The sequence below is a fragment of the Chelonia mydas genome, chromosome 2 (assembly GCF_015237465.2).
Source record: "Chelonia mydas isolate rCheMyd1 chromosome 2, rCheMyd1.pri.v2, whole genome shotgun sequence".
Taxonomy (NCBI): domain Eukaryota; kingdom Metazoa; phylum Chordata; order Testudines; family Cheloniidae; genus Chelonia; species Chelonia mydas.
In genome coordinates this window covers 177,498,124-177,521,217 of record NC_057850.1, presented here as the reverse complement: position 1 = coordinate 177,521,217, position 23,094 = coordinate 177,498,124, and the positions used below count along the sequence as shown (strand labels likewise).

At 40.6% G+C, this 23,094-nt stretch overlaps 1 protein-coding gene across 15 annotated transcripts in view; it reads left to right on the top strand.

Annotated features, from left to right (window-relative positions):
• The window catches only part of GOLGA4 (golgin A4), a 104,592-nt gene that overhangs the window by 52,277 nt on the left and 29,221 nt on the right, over window positions 1-23,094 (top strand). For 11 of the 15 annotated variants that reach the window (XR_005223957.2, XR_005223958.2, XM_043540654.1 and 8 more), the window contains 5 exons: window positions 423-578; window positions 2,164-2,319; window positions 3,303-7,609; window positions 9,732-9,853; window positions 12,411-12,541. Coding sequence is in view for 13 of the 15 variants with exons in the window: in XM_043540654.1 (XP_043396589.1) it covers window positions 423-578; window positions 2,164-2,319; window positions 3,303-7,609; window positions 9,732-9,853; window positions 12,411-12,541 (4,872 nt within the window). In the remaining 2 variants the exon portion in view is untranslated. The remainder of the gene's footprint in view (window positions 1-422; window positions 579-2,163; window positions 2,320-3,302; window positions 7,610-9,731; window positions 9,854-12,410; window positions 12,542-23,094) is intronic. The other 4 variants (XM_043540656.1, XM_037890100.2, XM_043540657.1 and 1 more) reach the window with 1 other exon arrangement.

The following is a 23,094-nucleotide window of genomic DNA, read 5'->3' as shown; positions in this document are numbered from 1 at the left end:
CAGCTGAGCTTTGTCCTGAATGTTGGCTCATGAAACTGACTTACTGAGCATAGAAAGGGAGCTACAGACAGTAGCTTATATCCTAAAGCTGTGAGAGAATTTTCTCCAATTTAAAACAAAATTAAAGCCATAAATGGGTTTGGGAGCACGGTTGGAAAAGACCTCAGAGTTTGGTTATTCTGTCACTAGCACTATGCATGAGGTGACAGAGCATGGAAAAGCATTTCAGAAACTTTAAAATAACTTCTTCGTTGGGATTATTCTTTTAATGTGTAATTTTAATGTCTTTTACTTATGCATGTTGAGTAACATGTTGCCTATTAAAAGGAAGCAATTAGACAATTCCCTTTGTTACTCACAGCAGTATTGTTCCATCACTATATGAGAAATAATGCAAGGGACGTTTGTTTATTGATTTACAGAAGTCTTCAGAAGAGCGTGTTGCTGAGCTAGAGAAATTGCATAAAAGAGATCTGGCTACCAAAGAGCAGGAGCTAAATGAGAGATTACAGGCTCAAGAAAAGGAGTTCCAGGAGAAGATGAGGGCAGCTCTTGTAAGCGTCCCTACAATGTACAAGGTTACTTCTGGCAGAGCTGGGTGGGAATAGAAGTCTGTCTGTATGGTAAACCCTTGTCTCACCCCTAAATCTCACTGTCTTTCAGTAATCTCTATTGGACTCTGGTAAGCGTATCCCAGACAATCCAGGAGTCCGAGACATTCAGTATGGATACTGCAGCTGGTTTTTATATGCCTTGCTGCTTAATTGAGATAATGAGTCACTTGAATTGGCCAGCACCTGCAGTTGTGTTAACACTCAGAGAGAGAAGGTGGATGAGGTAATATCTTTTATTGCACCAACTTCTGTTGGTGAGAGAGACAAGCTGTTATCACTCCAGAAAGAGATCTTGGAGTCATTGTGGATAGTTCTCTGAAAACATCCACTCAATGCACAGTGGCAGTCAAAAAAGTGAACAGAATATTGGGAATCATTAAGAAAGGGATAGATAATAAGACAAGAAAATATCATATTGCCTCTATATAAATCCATGGTATGCCCACATCTTGAATACTGGATGCAGATTTGGTCGCCCCATCTCCAAAAAGATTATATTGGAATTGGAAAAGGTTCAGAAAAGGGCAACAAAAATTATTAGAGGTATGGAACAGTTTCCATATGAGGAGCGATTAAGACTGGGACTTTTCCGCTTAGAAGAGAGACAACTGAAGGGGAATATGATAGAGGTCTATAAAATCATGACGGGTGTGAAGAAAGTAAATAAGGAAGTGTTGTTTACTCCTTCTCATAACACAAGAACTAGGGGTCACCAAATGAAATTAATAGCCAACAGTTTAAAACAAACAAAAGGAAATATTTTTTCACTCAATCTGTGGAACTCCTTGCCAGAGGATGTTAGGAAGGCCAAGACTATAACAGGGTTCAAAAAAGAACTAGATAAGTTCATGGAGGATAGATCCATCAATGGCTACTAGTCAGGATGGGCAGGGATGGTGTCCCTAGCCTCTGTTTGCCAGAAGCTGGGAATGAGCGATTAGATGGATCACTTGATGATTACCTGTTCGGTTCATTCCTTCTGGGGCACCTGGCATTGGCCACTGTCAGAAGACAGGATACTGGGCTAGATGGACCTTTGGTCTGACCCAGTATGGCCGTTCTTATGTTCTAAGCTTTTGAGCCACACAGAGCCCTTCTTCAGGTCAGAAGTTGGTCCAACAAAAGGTATTACCTCATCCACCATGTCTCTCTAATATTCTGGGACCAACACGGATACAGTTAGGCTGCATTAATACTCAGTTCACATTTTTAAGATTGTTTTCTCAATCATAAAGATTAGAAGCTTAATTTTTATTTGAAAGTATAGATTCTGCAGAAGATGGTGGATTATATGTATGTTAGCTTGTGGCTATTTACCTGGCAAAACTTTCTATTTACTGCTGGTGTGGGGATTTTGCAAATTTTGTGTTTATGTTGGTATGAAAAACAAAGTTGATTGTGGGTAGAAAATGTAGTTATATAGTCCTTTGAAATGAGGTTTCCTTTTCTTTTGATAATTGCTTTTTAGAACCATATCATGGTCTAAAAAGAGTTACTTACTGGAGGTTGCTTTTGTGCAATATTGTTTTATTCATAATTTTTGACACAGGAAAAAAGTCAAAGCGAGTGTTTACAGACAGTACAAGAAAAAGAGCAACAGGAATCCCTGGCATTAGAAGAAGTAGAACTGCAGAAAAAAGCAGTACAATCAGAGTGTGAGAAGAAACTTCAGGACATGCAGCAAGAAATACAGACATCTAGAACTGTGAGTAAAATAGTCAAAATTTTAACGAACCACTTTTCTGCATATTAAGTTTCATGCTAGTAGATATGGTAGACATATGTGAATTGGCTACGATGAAAGACTGTCATACTTAAAACATATATTTTTGCAGCACCAGAAATTAAACTGTTACCGTGATGTGCTGCAGTTTATAATTTTGTGGAGCGTTAAATGGCAGAACATGGAAATATGCTTGTTTCATATTCATGCCTAGGGCATGAACTTGTATTCCCCATGCAGAATTTTCGTATAGCTTGCCTAGCTCAAAGAGGTCAATCTTTTTGGCCTCTTGGTAGTACCATGATATAAATGTTAATAATAAATAATGATCCAGTGAATAAGACTTTGCTTGAGTGAGAGTTTGAAGAATCTGACCCTTTAGGTCCCAAGTAAAATAATTTTATCTACTTGTTACCTAACGGATGTTTTATACATTACTAAACCACTACAGAATTATTCTAAATTGGCAGTTTGTGCTCAAAACAGGTCAAGGATTACAATATCAACAGTGTAAAGGCCAGAAATAAGGTACGTTAGCTGATGTGTGCGACTGCTACTGAGCACCTGCTGACACTCAGACTACTGGAACCAGAGCCATCAGCCTCTCAAGCTCAGAGCAGTTCTGATGAATTACCTCATGTATTTATTAAATTATTTAAAAACCTTTCAAAGAAGTTATCACATTTAAATTTTTAATATAAGTGAAATAGAAGGACTTCTTTTATTTTATTATTACCATATAACTTAGTGGAAACAAAATTAATAACAACTGACAATACAATAAATAGCTTACATAAAACAAATTGATTCTGTTTGTTTTAGTGTATTGTTGATGATTATTATTTTAAGTGGGCGACAGTTGGAATTTGTAGAATTTGAATCTGGTAAATAATTAAGCAGGCATTACAATTCTTTATATTAAACATTGTTCATTCATGCCACCTTTTAAAATCTTCTTTCAACAGAGAATTCTTGAATTGGAAAGTTCCCTTGCAAAGTATTCACAAGATGACAAAAGACAATTTGAGGAACTAACTACTTTGATAGAGTCTGAAAAAAACAAGCACAATAAAGAAATTACTGTAATGGTTGAAAAGCACAAGGAAGAGCTAGAAAACATGAAGCAGCAGGAGAAAGAACTTTGGACAGAAAAACTGCAAATCTTAAAGCAACAGCAACAGTCCACAATAGAAAAATTGAGAGAGAAACATGAACAAGAAATGGATATAATGTTGAAAGAAAAAGAGTCAGTTTTCCGTGCACACATAGAAGAGATGAATGCAAAAACATTAGAAAAGCTTGATGTGAAACAAACAGAGCTAGAAGCATTATCTTTCGAGTTATCAGAAACACTAAAAATACGTCATGACCTAGAACAAGAGCACTTTGTATTGAAAGATGATGTAGATAAAACAAAACAGGAGTCTGAGGCAAAACTGGAACAACAGAGAAACCACTACCAGGAAAAAATTGACATGATGGTTAAAGAGCATGACATATCTGTCCAAGGAATTGAGAAGGCACACACAGAAGAAACTAACCAACTCAAGGTACAGTTGGAAGAAAAAGAAAAACATCTGGAGGAATTAAAAGCACAAGAACATAAACTAAAGGAATCGCTTGAAATATCTGAAGCTGAACTTAAGCAAGTGTCTGCTAAACTAGGAGACCTCTGCCAGTCCCACCAAAATAACTCCAGTGAGCAGGCAAAGGTTTATGAAGGACAGTTAACAGAGCTACAACAAAAGTTGACAAATATGGAAGCTGAAAAATCACATCTTAAAGAACAGATTGTAAGAGCTGAATCACAGCTGAATGAAGTTAGGACTGAATTAGACTCTTACATATCCCAGGTACATGACTTGAGGCGGCAGCTGGAAGACCAGAGGAGTGAAAACATGCAGAAAATAACTTCTCTAAAGCAACAGTATGACTCTCAACTGAAAGATCTCGGTACAGAGATTGATCAGGCAAAGAGAGATTTGGTTGAGAAGGAAAATCAACTTGAACAACTAAAAAAGCAGCAGAATCAACAGGTGGAAGAGCTCAAACAGAAGATATCAGCCAAAGAGGAGAGAATTAGTGCTTTACAAGTTGAATATGAAAATAGTTTTAAACAACAAGGAACCAAGATGGAAAAAATCAAACAAAAAGCAAAAGAGATGCAAGAAACGTTCAAGAAGAAACTTTCAGAACAAGAAGCTAAACTGAAAAAAGAATTTGAAAACAAGCAGTTGGAGTTCAGTCAGAAAGAGAAACATTTCAGTGCAAAAATGCTGGAAATGGCACATGCCAGCTCAGCTGGAATAAATGATGCTGTGTCAAAACTGGAAATGAATCAGAAGGAGCAACTAGAAAGTCTTGTAGAAGCTCATAGGCAGGAACTAGAAGAAGTTGCTCAAACATGGGGAAAAAAACTCAATCAGCAGCTGGAAGAGCTCAAGGAAAAGCACGAAACGGAACTACATAAAAAACAGAAGGAAGTTGGAGACCTTAAACAGAAGCTTGCCACCTTCAGTGCTGAGAAAGAGGGGACTAACATCGAGATCACCCGGCTGAAGGAAGAACAAGTGAAGAGAGACGAATCTTGGAATGAATTGCAAGAACAACTAAAGCAGTTATTGGCACAGGTGAACACCTTGTCACAAAGTGAAACTGATCTCAAAGCACAACTTGAAAAACTAGAAGATGACCTCAGTCACTCTCTGAAGGACAGGGCTGTACTACAGGAACAGCTCAGGGAGCAGAAAACAATGGAAGAAAAGCACAAGATCAAAGTTACAGAACTGACAGATATGCTGAAAACATCTGATGAAAAACTCCAAATTCTGGAATCCTCATACAGTAAAGAACGTGAGGATTATGAGAAAAAACTAGAGGATAAACATTTGGCGAGTCAGCAAAAACAAATTGAATTTGAGAGGTTGTCAAGCGAACTAGCAGCACAGCTAGATATTTACTGGAAGGAAGCTGACGCTTTATTGCAAACTAAAACCAATGAAGTAATTGAAAAATGTACTGAAAAAATTAATTTAGTAATCTCCAGAATTGCACATTGTCAGCATCAAACTACAAAAATTAAAAAAGCAATATTAATTAAGAACTGTAAAATTCCTGAACTAGAAACACAACTTAGACAAATAACAGAACATCATACTGCAGTAAATAGCTCTTTGCAGGAGTCCACACAACAGTTACAAGATAAGGAAAATGTAATTATACTCATGAAAGCTGACATTGAAAGACTTGTAACAGAAAAGGAGCTGTTGCAAAAAGAAGGAGGGCATCAGCAACAGGCTGCAACAGAGAAGGAAACTTGTATCACACAGTTAAGGAAAGAATTATCTGAAAATATTAATGTTGTCACTTCAATGAGAGAGGAGCTTAAGGAAAAAGAATCTGAGATCTGTGCTCTCAACAAGCTTGTGACTGAACTAAATGTCAAACTTGAAAACAGCGTAGGTTTAACAGAAAAAGAAGCAGCCATATCTTTGTTAAGCAAGCAACACCAAGAGAATCAACTGCAGTTATTGAATCAGGTGCAGGAATTATCTTCCAGGGTTGAGTCACTGAGTCAAGAAAAAGCATCAGCTTTGGAGCAGGTAGACCACTGGATGAACAAACTGTCAGAATGGAAGAAAAAAGCACAGTTAAGGTTTACCCAGAATCACAATACTATTAAAGAATTACAAAGTAAGCTTGAATTAAATAATATCCAAGTTGGTGGAAAGGATGAAGAAATAAATCAACTGAAGGAAGAGCTGGATAAGCAAAGCAGGAATTTAGATAGTTTGAAAGCTGTAATGGAACAAAAGCAGAGGAGAAGGGAAAAGCAAGAAGGAGAATTAACTGCAGAGTTAAAAATCCAAACAGCAAGAACTGCTGAGCTGGAGGAACACATTGCTCGGAAAACAGCGGAAAATGATTCTTTAATGGAAGAACTTAAAAGGCACAACGAGCGAAGAGACACTGAGCAAAAAGAGCTTGTTCAGCAACTTCAACAGGCTGAGGTTGTAGTTGTCGAAAAGGACAACAGGTTCAAGGAGGCTGAAGAAAAAGTGCTAAGTCTTGAAAAGCAAATGGATTCAATGAAAGCTGAACTCGATACAAAGCAGAGAGAATTTGAACAAATGAAAACTGCAATGATGAAAAGCAAAGAAGAAGAGTTGAAGATGCTGGAAGATAGGATGAATGCAGAAAACACTATCAAATTAGCAGACCTGAAAAAAAAGGCGGAACAAAAAATAGCTTCTGTTAAAAAGCAGTTGACCTCTCAAATGGAAGAAAAGGAACAACAGTTAAAGCTAGCTATGGAAAATCAGTTAAAAGATTTAGAACAAAAAATGCAGGAAAGAGAGGCCAAAATTATGGATTTAGAAGAAAAAAATAGATTAATAAGAGATTCAGCAGACTTGGAAAGAGAAATAATACAAAAAGTAGAAAATGTAAAAACTTCCTTAGAGCAAGAAAAAGCCAGTATGCTAGAGAATGTACGACAGATGTATGAAGAGAAAATAAGTGTAATACAAAAAGACTTAACAGATAAGGATGGATTATTACAGAAGTATGAGAACGAGCAACAAGAAAGTAATGACTCTAAGCTAAAAATGAAAAGCCAACAGGAGGAACTCTTTAAAAAATTGGAATGTACTGAGAAAAAGCTACAAGAAGAACAAAGTGTGATCAAAAGGCTCCAGAAAGAAATAGAGGAAAAAAATAAGAAATATTCTTTGTTACTGGATCAACACACACAAGGTGGTGATGACTTAGCAAGCATCAGAGAAGAATTAAAAGCCCAAGTACAAAAACATCATGATATGGAAAATGTGATTGGAAACTTACAGAAACAGCTTCAAGAAAAAGATGAAGTCAGTCAGTCTTTGGAGCAGAAGATAAGAGAGTTGGAGGATGATATAATAAAGAATAAAGAAGCATGGAAGGTTGAGATGGAAGAGGTAACTTTTAAATATGAAGAAAAATTGCAAGGTCTCCAGCAGCAGTTGGATGAAAGAAATAGCCAGCTGAAAGTTTTTGAAGAAAATGTAAAAGAAGAGACTAAATCTGATTTGGAGCTGCAGAAATTACTTGGTGATATGCAGACTCAGCAAAAGGAGTTGCAAGCTAAACTGGAGGAAGCTGACAGAGAGAAGCAAAAACTTCGCAAAGAAATAAGCAAGGTACAGAAGGATTTGCGTACTTTGCGGAAGGAGCATCAGCAGGAACTAGATATAATGAAGAAGGAATCTTTAGAGGAAATGGAACAGAAAATCAGGTATCGTCTATATTCCTTAGTCCATTAAACTTTTTTTTTTAAAGTGATCGTTAGTCACTTTAACCTGAAGATGAATACATATATTTTTAAGCTTATTTTATACCAGTAAAATAGAGATTAATATTTTACTAAGGATTTATTTTTAAAAAAATAAAGCACTTGAAAGTAATGTTTCACAAACAAGTGAAAAAATAAGCTTTAGTTTCATAAACCAAAGAAAAGTACAGTATTTTGCAAAAAAATATATATCACTCTTGGTTTGGGCTCAGTGATGTTTTTGCAGCTTTCCTATACAACTTAATCCTGGTGGAATTTTGCGCCAAAAAATTAAAAATTCTGCACACAATATTTAAAAATTCTGCATATTTTATTTGTCAAAATAACACAGTATAATCACACCAGTTTAAATTATTTTTGGTCATTTATTTCAAAATACCTGTCAGCAAGTATGTCTGTAACAATACAGACAACAAAAAAGATTTAGGAAATATTTTTTGATAAATAGATTCCTTACTAGGCATATTAATACAGAACTCTGAGAAATAATTAAGTTAAACTACAATACAGAACTGTATTTTCTGCACCGCTCAGAAGCAGTGCAAAGGCTTGGGAGAGTCCGGGGTAATGGAGGAGCTGAGTTAGAGGGAAGTAAATTGCTGGGAAGGAGCCTAGGTGTGAACTTGGAGGGTTGTTGGGTGTGGGTGGGAAAAGTATGGAACAGTTTTTTGGGGGGGTCAGGGAGGGATTGTTAGGGATCTTCGCCCATGCAGACCCTGGCTGACCCCTAGCCTCTCCCATTCAGTCAGACACATCTGCTCCCGTCTCCATGTGCCCTCACCCAGCCACTCCCCTGTCTCTATGTGTAGCTCTGCATCCCCTTCCCCATCACCGTGTATCCCTGTGCTCCCCCCCAGCCACTCCCCTGTCCCTGTGTCTCCCTGTATCCCCTGCCCATCCCCGTGTCCCCTCTCCCCCGCCCCATGTGTCTGTGTCCCCACCCAGTCACCCTCTATTCTTTTTCCCTGTCCCCATGTGTGTCTCTGCCCCCCAGCTACTCCCCTGTCCATATATGTCTCTGTGCCCCCACCCAGCCACCCCCTTCACTATGTAGCTCTGCATCCTCATCCCCATGTGTCTCTGCACCTCCCTCCCCCCTGTGGCCCTGTGCCTCCACTCCCATTCAGCCCCTGCCCCAGTCTGTCCTCCCCGACTAGCCTTTATGAACCCCTGTCTGACCCTCTCAGCAGCCCCACGCTGTCTGTCTCCCCATAACCCCTGTCTCCTGCAAAGGCAGCTCTCTCTCTTCCCTCACTGTCGCGGAGCTGCAGTTTTACTCTATCACCACATCGCCCTCTGGTGGGGGAAAAAGGCAGAACTGCAGCAACATTTTGGCAGAAGCTTTTTTCTGCGCACAAAATAAGAAATCTCCAGGGCTCATTAATTATGCATGTGTGCTGTAGCAATACACACCTTAAAATATACACACAGTTTTAATGTCCTCAAAATGGAGAATGTGGAAAGGAGGTTAAGAAAACATGATACTTAAGAAGATTTAGGCAGAGTACAACTATGGGCCTAAATTTGCAAAAGTAATGTGATTTTGGATGCTTCCCCTACCTTCTAAAAGGTTGCCCACCTTTAAGGTGCCTTAGGTTGTACCCAAAATTGAGTAGAAAATTCAGGCAGTGGACTTCAAAGAAGGAGGTACAAGCTGATTTTTAAAAAAAACCAAAACCTCTGTGTTTGTGTGCGCTTGTGTGTCAGAAAAACATGGTATACTGTTGAGAGCCCTAACAGTTTCTCAACCCAGGTTTTGTCTAATAACGCTGTCTACATACAGAGCATTACTATGTTGATCCTCCCTGAGCAAAAGTTCCATGACTCATTTTTATTGGTCTCTTCCATCTTGGCAGAACACCTGGGTCTTCCAGGTGCATCCCATAGGAAAGGAGCAAATAGCCTCCCTGGGCCCCAGGGAATTAATCTAGAGCCAACCTTCCCCTCGATGCAAAACCATGCTTAAGTAAGAGTCTTGGGGAGACTACTAAACTACCTTTGGTCTTTCCTTCATACGCTTCAGATCAGTAATGAATTTCTTGACTATTTTTGTTCTGTTGTACAGAATTGAACAGGAAGATATGGAACTAAAGCACAACTCCACCTTAAAGCAGTTGATGAGGGAGTTTAATACTCAGCTGGCTCAAAAGGAGAGGGACTTGGAAACAGCTGTACATGAAACTATCAGTAAGTGAAATGTTGTAATCTGTATGGATTTGTTGTTTTGTTGTCTTTAGAAATAAATTTGTCAATTTCAGGTTAACTTTTGTGGGGTCAGTTTCATATGGGTATCATAAAGGAGGAAGAGTCACAGATCTGGGTAGTAGCCATTGTTGTATGAAGTTAGCCCTGCCTAGAGGGCTACCAGGTCAGGAAAACCAGGTCAGGGGGAAAAAAACTGCTTCTGCAGTAGGGAATATTATTCTTGCCTAGGGAGCAATTGTAAAGCTTGTAAGATGCACACTGGAAACTTTGTACTTTTGCATCTGTTCTTTCTTATACCCAGAGACTGGGTTCCCTAGCTGTTACTGTGGATTTCTGCACCTGCCAGTGTGTAAGACACCTGACTTGTGTAAGACACCTAACTTTTTAGGAATGTCTACAGGTAAATTGTAGGTATATAGATGATTTGTAACCTGTTACATGAGAGGAAAGTCAAAGTACAGTAAATGTATTTGGTTGGTGAGTTTGCATTTTGAAATTTGTGTTTTCAGCACAACACACTTATAACAAGCATTAGACAAGGGTGTCTGACTGTAGTCTTTGATGGCAATTGTTTAAGAAAATGTATATTTGATTATGAATTGGAAATACATTCCCTGAGCTGCACCCTGCAGCTTTTAGCCCTGAGAGTCAGTCTAACTTGTGCCAGCTGAAAATGGTCCCAAAAGGATCATATGTCAGCTGGGAATAGCTGAAGCACAACATGCTTCTTCATCTACACTTTGCCTGCCCCTGTGCCTAAAACTGTGAGGGGAAGGGGGAGGCATAGGAATTGGCTATTTTGGCTCTGTGCTTGCTAGAGATGCCCCTGTACCTGGGGAATTGAGACAGGGAATTGCAGATGTTTTCTGCTCCCTCATCCTGGCAGAATAGGGCTCTAGATTCAGGCCAGGACATGGAGCTAAAACTGCTACAGTGGCACTCATGGATGATCTCCTGTCAATGGATAGAGGTTAGACATCTGTTCTTATCCTCTTGTACCTCTCTCTAGCATTCAGCACTCTTGACCGTGAGATACTGGTGTCCTATCCAAGAGAGGTGGCAAGGGTCCAGGGTAATATTCTAAAATGGTTGGGTGTCTCCCTAGAGGGAGACACCGAGTGAGTAGTGATGGGAAACTCCACCTCAATCACTAGACTATTCACTTGTGGAGTCTCAGAGGGATCAGTTGTCTCTCTAGTCCTTTTCAACATTTACATGCACCCACAAGTTGAAATGGTCTTACAAAATGGACTCAAATGCCAGCACTAGGTAGGTGAGTCATGCAGCTCTGCTTATTCTTCACCACTACCGCCGAGATAATCCAGTGTTCGGACAAGATAGCTCATGAATATAGAACAACTGGCTGAAGCTGAACCCAAGCAGGACGTCAGTGAGACGGTGGGCAGAGGAAAGTATTTTGAAGAGTTTGCAGCTATGGTGCAGTCTCCTTTGGTTGAAGATACACACTCACAATTGGTCAACCAAGTCTTTCGTTTAGGAATGCCTCTGGATTCTTTGCTGATGCTAAGGTCTTGTATAGCAACATTCGGGGTAACACTTTTGACCGTTTCTGGTTGGCTAGGAAAATCTGTTCCATCCTGGTGGATAAAGACCTGGCCTCAGTTATTCTTGCCTTCATCACCTCTTGGCTGGACTAGAACAATCAGATATACCTGGGCACAAAGACTGCTGTGCTTAGGAAACTCCCAACTAGTACATAATACTGCAGTGCTTCTCCTCAGCAATATAGGCTACTGCGTGCACAACAAACCTATCCTCTGCTCTATATGCTGACTTCACATAGAATATCAAGTCAAGTTCAAGGTCTCAGTCCTTATCTTCAAGGCTCTCCATGGCCTAGGTCCAGGATAGCTTTAAGACCACCTAAAGCCCTGAGATAAAGAGCATGTCAACAACTTCATTCCCTGGAACAGAGGAACTCTTTAACAAAGGTAAATTTCATCTTTGTGAGACAACTTTCTCGGGGCCAGTCCTGGACTGTGGAATGAACTTCCTGAGGACCATCACAAACCTCGCTGCCTTTTGATTCAAATGCAAAGCACGCTTCTTTGACTTTGCCGTCTCTAACATAAATACATGTATATTTAAAAAAAAATTCCTTATCAAAACAAAGACACTCCAAGGATGAGAGAACAAACATGCAGCAGATAGTCACGTTGCTTAATGCACAGCTGGAAGACACTCAGTTACTATGATCATGTGTATGGTATAAAAACCTACATAGTATAGTAGCATTGAATCTGCTGCTTAGTATTATGACCTTTCACGTTCTTGAAATCTGTTCGGCCCTCAGGCTGGAAAAAAGAGACACCACTACTTTTAGACCATGTATAGCATGAATTGTTTGACTTCCTTGATTTTTGCGTCTTGAAAGATTTTTTTCCTTCTCATACACCTTTACAGAAGTTTCTTCAAATCTTACTTTTTAATCTTGTTCATAATGTGATGTTGGTTTTTATTTGTTAAAATATAGCTACCTACTCAGTTGTGATATTTCTTGACTTTTTTTAAAAAACAGGTAAAGCCCAGGATGTGGAAACTGAACTGATAGAAACCCATCATGCAGAGACAACACAGTTGCATAGAAAAATTGCTGAAAAAGATGACGATCTAAAAAGAACTGTAAAAAAGTATGAAGAAATCCTTGAGGTATCTTTCTTGAGAGTGATGTGATTCACTACATTTCAGTATAATTCTGTTTTTTAAACTTCCCAATGGGTTCTTTTAGGCAAAAATTTTAATCTTTATAGGAGATTTTTAAAAACACATTATTATATAAATGCTTCTTATGGGTTTAATATTTCAGATTAAATTTTTTTGTTTAGATCTAAATATTCCCCTGCAGCAGGGGTGGCCAACCTGAGCCTGAGAAGGAACCAGAATTTACCAATGTACATTGCCAAAGAGCCACATTAATACATCAGCAGACCCCCATCAGCTCCTCACTCTCCTCTACTCCCAGCGCCTCTGATCCACTGGCAGCCCCACTGATCAGCGCCTTCCCCCTCCCTTCCCCGTACCTCCCGATCAGCTGTTTCATGGCGTGCAGGAGGCTCTGGGGGCGGAGGAGAGAGGAGTGAGGGCACGGCAGGCTCAGGGGAGGGGGCAGGAAGGGATGGAGTGGGGGCAGGGTCTGTGGCAGAGCCAGGGGTTGAGCAGTGAGCACCTCCCAGCACACTGGAAAGTTGGTGCCTGTAGCTCCAGCCCCGGAGTCGGTACCTATACAAGGAGCCGCATATTAACTTCTGAAGAGCCGCATGTGGCTCCAGAGCCACAGGTTGGCCACCTCTGCCCTGCAGTGTTTGCACTTAAAATGCTTCTGCATTTTGCTAGTCTGAGAGAATCCCAAAATGAAGCTGGCTAGACACACAAATAAGGCTAGTTTGCTTTTAGTGCTCAACTGAGATCTTGATCCGGCAGCGAAGTCCATAAAATCCGGAGCCCAAGTAAGTTAATCAGGGCTCTGCTTAGTGTTGGGGTGGTTTCTGACAGCTTATCCACTCAATAGCCTCCGAGACCTTATCCACTCAGCTCAACTCCAAACTTGTCACTGAGGTTTCTTTATTGGCATACAATCAACCTACTCTTGAGTTGAACAGGCTCCAGCATAGTAGGTGGGTACCAGACATAATACACATCCAAGGCAACACAGAAATCCCCTTAGTTTATATACATATCACACTCACATTCACTATACATTGCATTACATGTTTTGAGACTGATTTGGTTATTTTACAGGAACCAATCCCTGTACAACATACTCTGTCCACCACGGTCTGTGTTCTTGGACTTAGTAAATGGTTCCCTCAGTGTTTGCCCTCCCCCCCCCACCCCGCCCCCATCTTAGCTAGCTCAGACATTGTCTTTTAGCTTAGTGACCTATTTACTTATCTTGGCACAAACTTTCTGTTTTCAGCCTGCTGATCTAGTCCCCTCTCTAATCCTGTCTTCCAAAAAATGAGGCCTACCTGTGTTTACTTATTCATGTCAAGCCAGGCCTACGCTTTTTAGATGTAAAGATCTGCACACACATCTGAATGTAAGAGCAATTTCCAGAACGAAATGCAGAAAGTAAACAAATAGCATGAAGTAGCCTGAGGTTTTAAAAAGATTCAAGTTTAATAATCAAAGATGGTGTTGGTTACATAGTAGCAATTAAAAAAAGTAAATAGTTTTGTCCCTTCAGTGACCAATGTGAAGGACTGCATATCAGGCAAAGCTAAGAGAGCTATGTTCTATTTTAAAAATAGAAAGGAATCTAAGGGCAGAAGACCATATTCTGGTTTTATACCTCATGCATCCTGAAGAGTTCAGTGCATGGGCCAGGTGTTTAAGGCAGGGTAGAATTTGGCCCAGAATCACTTTCCCTGATTTAATTTCCTAATTTATAACAATAAAGTTAACCCCTTTGTGTCATAATTCTAATTTCTGTGTTTTGGGCGTATTCCCACCTTTTTTTTCATCGACTCTCTTGTATGGTTTAGACACAACAAATTCTGCATCTTGTCAGGGGGTTAGACTAGATGACCCTTGCAGTCCCTTCTAACCCTAAGTTTTTGTATAACTTTTTGTGAATAGGGCTCTACCTTTCAAAGCCTGCGTAGAGCTTCCTCAATGTTTTTAAAATTCCTTTTATTAAAATTTCTCTCAGGTTTCTGATATGCCTTGTTCCTATCATGTTTTGGTATTTACACTATTTTGATTGCTGTGCAATTGAAATAAATGAAATATATGAAGAGCTTTGTGTAGCTCGAAAGCTTGTCTCTTTCACCAACCGAAGTTGGTCCAGTAAAAGATAGTAACTCACCCATCTTGTCTCTTTAATATTCTGGGACCAACATGGCTACAACACTGCAAACATGAATTTTACATACCCATCTCTTCTTTTTCCTGAATTTTATAGTCTGATAAGTAATGATGGGTACCACTAGTGTATACAACAGAGCAGATGTTAGAGAAAACTACAGAAAACTGTTTGTCTCTACATGTTCCAGATCTTAACACCCTCCCTTCCAGGCAGCATGGTTTTGCTGTATTTAGCACTGTGAAGTTAGCTTCCATTACTTTGTTAGAAGCAAGTAATAAAGTGTTTGCTATCTTGCTTCTTAGATTACTTTTTAAAAAGTAATCATAGCTCAGTAAAATATTAGGTGGGGAATGTGTCGACTCTAAGATCTCTTCTCGGAATAGGAAATATAGCTATCAACATTATTAGGGAGAAAATGGCTATCCATTATTGCCCCTTCACGTACCCCTTTATGATTTGAGCAACAAATTTCATATCAAGTTTCTTGCAGTATAAAAATATGCAGTGTTCTTTAACAGCTATACATGTTCTGGTCTAAAGACTAAATAAGTTATATTGTTTACTGCTTATGAACTATATACTGTAGAACTATTGTGTGTGTTTCTGCCTATATAAATCTGTGATTACCTTTTTAAAACTAGTTAGAGAAATTTAGTAATTTGACACCTGGACATTATAGAAGACAAAGAAATAGATCAGTCTACTAAACTTTATATGATTTTATTTACTTTTTATTCTGGCATTTTTTATCAGGTGTCTCCTTATCTTTAATGAGAAATACTGTGTGATAAAGGGTTTATGAAAGTTGCCCAAATGAGAGGATTTACAGGTCAATGGTAATCTATAATTTGTGTTCTGTGATCTTCAAAACACAAACTAAAATATCTCATTAGAGGAAAAATTGAATGTTGCACTAGAGTTAGGTTAATCTAGATTTATGTATGAGTTAAAAATGAAGGATCTCGTTTAAAGTGTGTAATCTTTCATTTGTCATAATTCCCCCCATGTGCATGCAGTTCAGGCTTTGTGGTTAAGATTTGGGAAATTACAATTTTATTGATATCTTCATATTTCATCATTATGAAATCAGAATAGAATTTGGTTTATATATTGCCAAAGTACAGCCAGTGTGCTTTACAGAACAGTGAGACTAGAGTGTAGGTGCTGTGGCATGCATTAGAACCAAAGTCCCCCTCTTGGTAGCACTGACTGGGCCCAAAGGTTTGGAACTCCAAGACATTTGAAAGCCAGTGCAGCTGAGGAGACGCCAGAGAGCAAAGCTGAATTGCAGTGCCAACTTCCTGCTGCTTTCTCTGCAGCAGATTTGGTCAGGATTTTCTTAGCCGTTGGTCAGCCAAGAACTGGGGGGGAGGCACAACATTGGAGTTTTAAGCCGAGTTTTGTGAAGTAGATGTTCTTAAAACCTGCCATGTCATAAAATACTCCCTAAACTATATTGTACAGGGAAAATGCCATTGATTGACTGAATATGAGGAAATAAAATGCTATCTTCGTTTCTTCATGTGATATTCTACAGGGGTCTGAGGCCCACATCCCTGCTCTAGTCCTCCATTTTCTTCCTCATTGCTTATCCCTCATCTTTTCACTCTTCCTCATTGTGTACCTTTGTCCTCCACTCTTCTTTGGGCTTGTCTACATGTGGAAACTGACCAGCTGTTGTAGAATAATTATTCCATTATAGCTATTCTGGTTTAACTCCCCTGTGTGGACGCTATCTATTGTGGAATAAAAGTGCCTTTATTCTGGAATAATTACTCCATTAATTTTTCTGGAATAAAATCGTTTTTATTCTGGAATAGTGTCCACATGGGGGAGTTATACTGGCACGGGTATAGCTGAATTCATTATTCCACTTTAGCTGTGCTGGTCAGCTTCCCTCTGAAGACAAACCCTCAGTCTGTTGCCAAAGAAGCTCCAGCTTTAGCATCTCTTCAATGCTACTTTATTAGGTACAGCTGGGGATGGATAAAATTTCATAATTTACAGGTATACTATTCAAGCCAATTTTTCAGAGTTTATTAACATGTGGTGTAGTATGTTTTCCGTAAATTTGGCTTCAGGACCCTTAGTATTGCTTCATGTACTGTTTGTATGAATACAAATTCAGTATGAAACAAAGACTATATCAGTTAATGTAGCTGGATCTATGGTGAATCCAGTGAGTTTAGATTAATCAGTAAAAGCACAGCTCAGAGTTGGAGGGTGCGGCATTGACTTTGTTCTACCTCTGCTGTGTTATTAGGCAGTACTGAGGAAAAAATATTGTAAGCGTATGCATAAGCAGTAGCTATTCAGTGAGATGTGTGTTTTATAACTTTCAGCAGCAGAAGGCTAGTTTGTATCGGTATTTTTGGGGGGAAGGGAGAGTGGGGGGTGGTTGTTTTTTGTTTTTTAAGTCTGGTGCACAGACCCCAGAGATTATAGCTATGTGAGAGTAGATAAAATTGGAGCTGTAAACTTGATCATTGCCCTTTATTAAATAAAATAGGCTTAAATATTTGCAGCATCTTCTTTTCCCCTCCAGAAATTTCTAATCACTGCTGCTAGTTGCAATTTTAGAATTAAGATAGCCCCAGTGTGCTCTATTTTATCTCTTGTTGAAAGAGCAGAGATACTGTGAAAACGTTTAGCCATGCGAAACAGCCACCATCACTCCACCTCAACCTCAGTTTCTTTCAGCCATACAGTTTCTCTGACCCTAAGACCGTTTTTTTCTTGCCTTTGCTCTCAGCTGTATGCTGCTTGGCGCAACTCTGCACTTTCCATTGCCATACTGTTAATTGTTTTAAATATGGAGATGCTCCTCTCATCAGAGGAGACAAGTTGCTTTGGAGTGTGAGGGGAAAAAATGGAGGGCGCAGGGCTGGGGCAAAATTTATTTACTGGCATACAGAGACATAGCCACGAAATGTACATCATAGTTTATGATATGCAATCTTGCCTAGAGTTTAGTCTTGGTAAATTGTTATCATTGAATCTTTGCTCTCATTTTTCTCCCATATACAAACTGTTGCCAGATCCTGTCCATTGTTGTTGTTTTTTTGTTTATTGGTAACCTCTCTAAAATATATTCTTTCCTTTCCCTCTCTGCAGCTAATGCTTAGTCCATTCCTTGGTTATCTCTGGTCTAGATTACTGTAACCTGTCTCTCTCTGGCTTCCAGTTTGTCACCGTGCCCCACTGCATTCTGTTCACAATGCTGCTACCAAAAAAAAAGAAAATGCTTTTGTTGTGTGTGACAGGGTGGGTAAGGTCATATCTTTTATTGGACCAACTTCTGTTGGTGAGAGAGACGAGCTTTCAAGCCACACAGAGCTCTTGTTCAGGCCTGGGAAAGGTACTCTGAGCGTCACACCTAAGTGCACGGTGGAACAGATAGATTAACATAAGTACAGTAAAATCTGTTTTATCTGACATGTTGGGGGAATGTAAGCCTGTAAGTGAAAAATGCTGGTTAACTAAGAGGGAGGGAGTTTGGGTGTGGAACTGGGGGTTGAGGCACGAGCTCTGGGAGGGAGTTTAGGTGCGGGAGGGGACTCGGGGCAGCAGATTGCGATGTGGGAGGGGGTGCTGGATGTGGAGGGGTACTCACTTCACTCACTGCTCCTTGGTCAAGACACGGTTAAGCAGCAGCTAAGCAGCTCTGCCTGCTGCTGCCCCCTCAGCTCCCATTGGCTGCAGTTCCCAGCCAATCATAGAATCATAGGACTGGAAGGGACCTCAAGAGGTAATCTAGTCCAGTCCCCTGCACTTATGGCAGTACTAAGTATTATCTAGACCATTCTTGACAGGTGTTTGTCTAACCTGTTCTTAAAAATCCCCAATGATGGAGGTTCCACCACCTCCCTATGCAATTTATTCCAGTGCTTAACCACTCTGGCAGTTAGGAATTTTTCCCTAATGTCCAACCTAAACCTCCCTTGCTGCAATTTAAGCCCATTGCTTCTTGTTCTATCCTCAGAGGTTAAGAAAAACAATTTTTCTCCCTCCTTGTAACAACTTTTTATGTACTTGAAAACTGTTATCATGGCCACTCTGAGTCTTCTCTTTTCCAGACTAAACAAACCCAGTTTTTTCAGTCTTCCCTCATAGGTCATGTTTTCTAGACCATTAATCATTTTTGTCGCTCTTCTCTGGACTTTCTCCAATTTGTCCACATCTTTCTTGAAATGTGGCATCTAGCACTGGACACAATATTCCAGTTGAGGCCTAATCAGTGCGGAGTAGAGCGGAAGAATTTTCTTGTGTCTTACTTTCAACACTCCTGCTAATACATACCAGAATGTCTGCTTTTTTTGCAACGGCATTACACTGTTGACTCATATTTAGCTTATGGTCCACTATGACCCCCAGATCCCTTTCCAGTACTCCTTCCTAGGCAGTCATTTCCCATTTTGTATGTGTACAACTGATTGTTCCTTCCTAACTGGAGCACTTTGCATTTGTCCTTATTGAATTTCATCCTTTTTACTTCAGACCATTTCTCCAGTTTGTCCAGATCATTTTGAATTTTAATCCTATCTTCCAAAGCACTTGCAACCCCTCCGAACTTGGTATCATCCACAAACTTTATAACTTTACTCTCTATACCATTATCTAAATCATTGATGAAGATATTGAACAGAACTGATCCCTGCAGGACCCCACTTATTATGCCCTTCCAGCATGACTGTGAACCACTGATAACTACTCCCTGGGAACAGTTTTCCAACCAGTTTTGCACCGACTTTATTGTAGCTCCATCTAGATTGCATTTCCCTAGTTTGTTTATGAGATGGTCATGTGAGACAGTAACAAAAGCTTTACTAAAGTCAAGATATAACTAGCACATGGGGTGGGGTCAGCGCGCAGAGCTGCCTGCCGTGCCTCCACCTAGGAGCAGCCGGGACAGGTCGCCGCTTGCAGGGAGCCGCTCAAGGTGAGTGGTCCTCGAAACCGGCACCCCCACCCTCTCCCACGCCCCAATCTCCTGTCCTGAGCTCCCTCCCGCACCCAAACTCCCTCCCAGAGCCTGTGCCCCATACCCTCTTCCACACCGCACCTCTCTGCCAGCCCGGCACCAACCAGACTATAAACCGGAATTTCAATGAAGATCAGAAATGCCGGTTTATGGAGCTTTCCGGTTGCTGAAGTGCCAGATAACACAGCTTTTGCTGTATTTAGTGCATGTTCTGAGGGACCATTCAAGGTGGAGTGGCCCATTAACACTTCTGCAGTCATAGAAGAAAAAGGGGTGGCGGGTTAGTGGGTTACATATTGTAATACAGCAGATTGTTCTGTGTGTCAGGCTTTGTCTACACTGGACTTTCGTCGGAAAAACTTTTGTCATTCGGGATATGGAAAAGCGCGCACACCCCCCCATCCCCCGAATAGCGAGAGTTTTACCGACGAAAAGCGCTGGTGTGAACGGCGCTTTGTCGGCAAGAGAGCTCATTGGGGGTGGAAGTTTTTTGTTGGTGGGAGAGCTCTCTCCTGCCAACAAAGAGCTGGTACACTGCGCACCTTTTAGCAGCACGGCTGTAGCGGCACAGCTGTATCGCTAAAAGGTACTTAGTGTAGACATAGCCTCAGTCCATTCTTTCATGGGTTTTCTCTTGTCTTTTATACCAATTTCAGGCTTCAAGTTCTGCACACCTCTGTCCCTGACTACATAGGACTGGAAGGGACCTCCTGGTCCCCTACTGTTGCAGCCAACACCATCATATAATCCCATTCTTAACTCTTTTTTTTTTTCTTATTCCTGAACCCAGCCAACCTCACTTCCTTTGCATGGACAGTTCCTTTCCTCCCTCTTAACTGCTTCTATTTTATTCCTCTGAATCAAGTATCCATGCATTTTTCCCTGCTGCCCCTTTCACCTGGGGCGTCCTCTTACTGTGCACAAGTCAGCTAAACTCTATTTATTGAAATCTCTCCTTAAAACATCTTTGTGAAGCCACTAAGTAGTAATCTACTGTACTTTGTCAGCATTATAGTACAACAGACACACACAATTGCCATACCACTCTGAGATGTTGACCTCCATCTGGCCTAGGTTTGCCAACTGTCCAGGAGTGTCCTGGAGTCCCCAGGAATTAAAGGTTAAGCTTTAATTGAAGATTATCATGTGATAAAACCTCCAGGAATACATCCAACCAAAATTGGCAACCCTGATCTGGCCATCCAACGTGGTTTGTGTATGAAGTAGACTCTCTTATATTGCAAATCCACAGGGTAGAGACGATTTTCAAAAGTATATAAATGACTTAAGCCAGGTCTACACTACAGACCTACACTGGTATAAATACGTCGCTTAGAGGTGTGAAATATCCACACCCCTAGGCGATGCAGTTATACCATCTTAATTTCCGCCCCCACCCCTATGTAGACAGTTCTGTGTCGACAGGAGAGCTTCTTCCCTTGATATAGCTATCACCTCTCAGGGAGGTGGATTAACTAGCCAATGGGAGAAGCTCTCAGGGGGTGTCTTCACTGCAGTGTTAACTCAAGCATAGATAACTTGATTTAACTCCTCTCAGTAAGCCTAGTTCAGCCACACTGCAAATTACCACGAAGTACACAGACTCATTGGATTGCAGAGTGATTGTGTTAGTAGCTGATATGTGTTTTACCAACCCTAGCTGTAGACTGTGTCCCCTTACAGGTTAGTCAGCTTGAATTAAAAGCACCAGCACACTCAAGCTAAGGGGGTTTTGTGTGTAGACAGAACTTAAGTTAATACTGCAGTTAATGCTGCAGTGAGTTAATGCTGCAGTGAAGACAAGCCCTTACAAGTATAAGTGCGTTTTCAAAAGTGACTTAAGCTGTTAGGAGCCTAAATCTTATTGAAAGTCAATGGGACTTAGGCTTCTAAGTCACGTAAGTGCTTTTTAAAATTTCACCCCATGTCTCTGTTTTGTAAAGTGCCAAGCATATTGGTTAGAGCTGGGTGGGAATTTTCCATCAGAATGGCTTCCTGAAGGAAAATGCCCTTTTTGCAAAATCAGAATTTTCTCTAGGAAAATTTCAGTTATTTTGAAAATCTATTTTTATTTGGAAAAATCAAAACGATAACACATCAGCTGCCTGCCTGGAAGGCTCTTGTCAACTTTATTTTCTGTCTTCCAGGCAGGAAGCTCGCAAGCCAAATGGAATCTTTTTATTTAAAAAAAATTTCTATCCTGTGGATAACTTTGAGGTTTTTACTTTTTGTTTGGAAATGGGACAGCTTTTTTCTGATCCTTAAATTTTCAATAGGACAAAAATTCCATTTTCCAGTCAGATCTAATATTGATAGTATTCAGTACTGTTAAACTGTACACTCCTGGTTCTACCATATTGATAAAATGCTTTGTATTTACTGACCATCTTTATTGGAGGCAGATTAATAGTTTGTAACATTTTGAATGCTGCTGAGAAGTAAATAAGTGATTTATGGGCATGACCGTTAATTAAGACAAGCTAAAACCATCAAGAAGTTCTGGAACAGAAGATTCCCAATCTTTTTTTCTAAGCGAGAGATGTTCCTTTAATGAAATGGAAATAGTTTTACTTAATGTATAGTCTGATTCATACTGCACTGTCCTATAACTGCATCTTTATTGACATCTCAATGTTGGAATTGTAATATGTATGACAGACAATTTTAGACTTCCAGAATACTCACCTTGGTGCAAAGCATGGGATTTACTGCTGTGTACATCTTGGCCCCCTCTCCCCCCCCCCCCCAAAAAAAAAAAAAAAGTCAGGGCTAGTAGCTAAGGGTGTACACTGCTACACAAAGGACCTTGAGACTTTTATTCTGCTTTTCAAGCCAGGAAAAGTATTTTGAAACTCATAATAAGGATGATCTGTTTCGCTGCTATGCAGTGATGTTGCTTCTCTTTTCAGTCTTTGGTAAATATGATGACAACAGTTGCTACTATAGATATACTTAATCCTTTCTCAGCACAAAAGTTTCTCAAACTTTGTTGCATGACCCCGGGGGGGGGGGGGAGGGGCGGCGGCGGCGGCGGAGGGGCAAAGCCGGATCCTGAGCACGTCCACCTGGGGCAGGCGGGCCAAAGCCCGAGGGCTTCAGCCCCAGGCAAGGGGCCGGTAGCCTGAGTCCTGCTGCCGAGTATTGAAGCCCACGCCCTACTGCCCGGGGCAGTGGGGCTGGGGCTTGGGCTTCAGCCCTGGGCAGTGGGGCTCGGGCTTTGGCTTCGGCCCTGGGTCCCAACAAGTCTAACGCCAGTCCTGAGGACTCCATTAAAACAGGGTCATGACCCATGCTGGGGTTCCGACCCACAGTTTGAGTACTGCTGAACTAGATACCTCTTGAGGTCTCTTCCATCCCTAGACTTCTATGATTTTATTGGGCAGAAATTTGAGGAGCCCTATGGAGTTCCCAGAA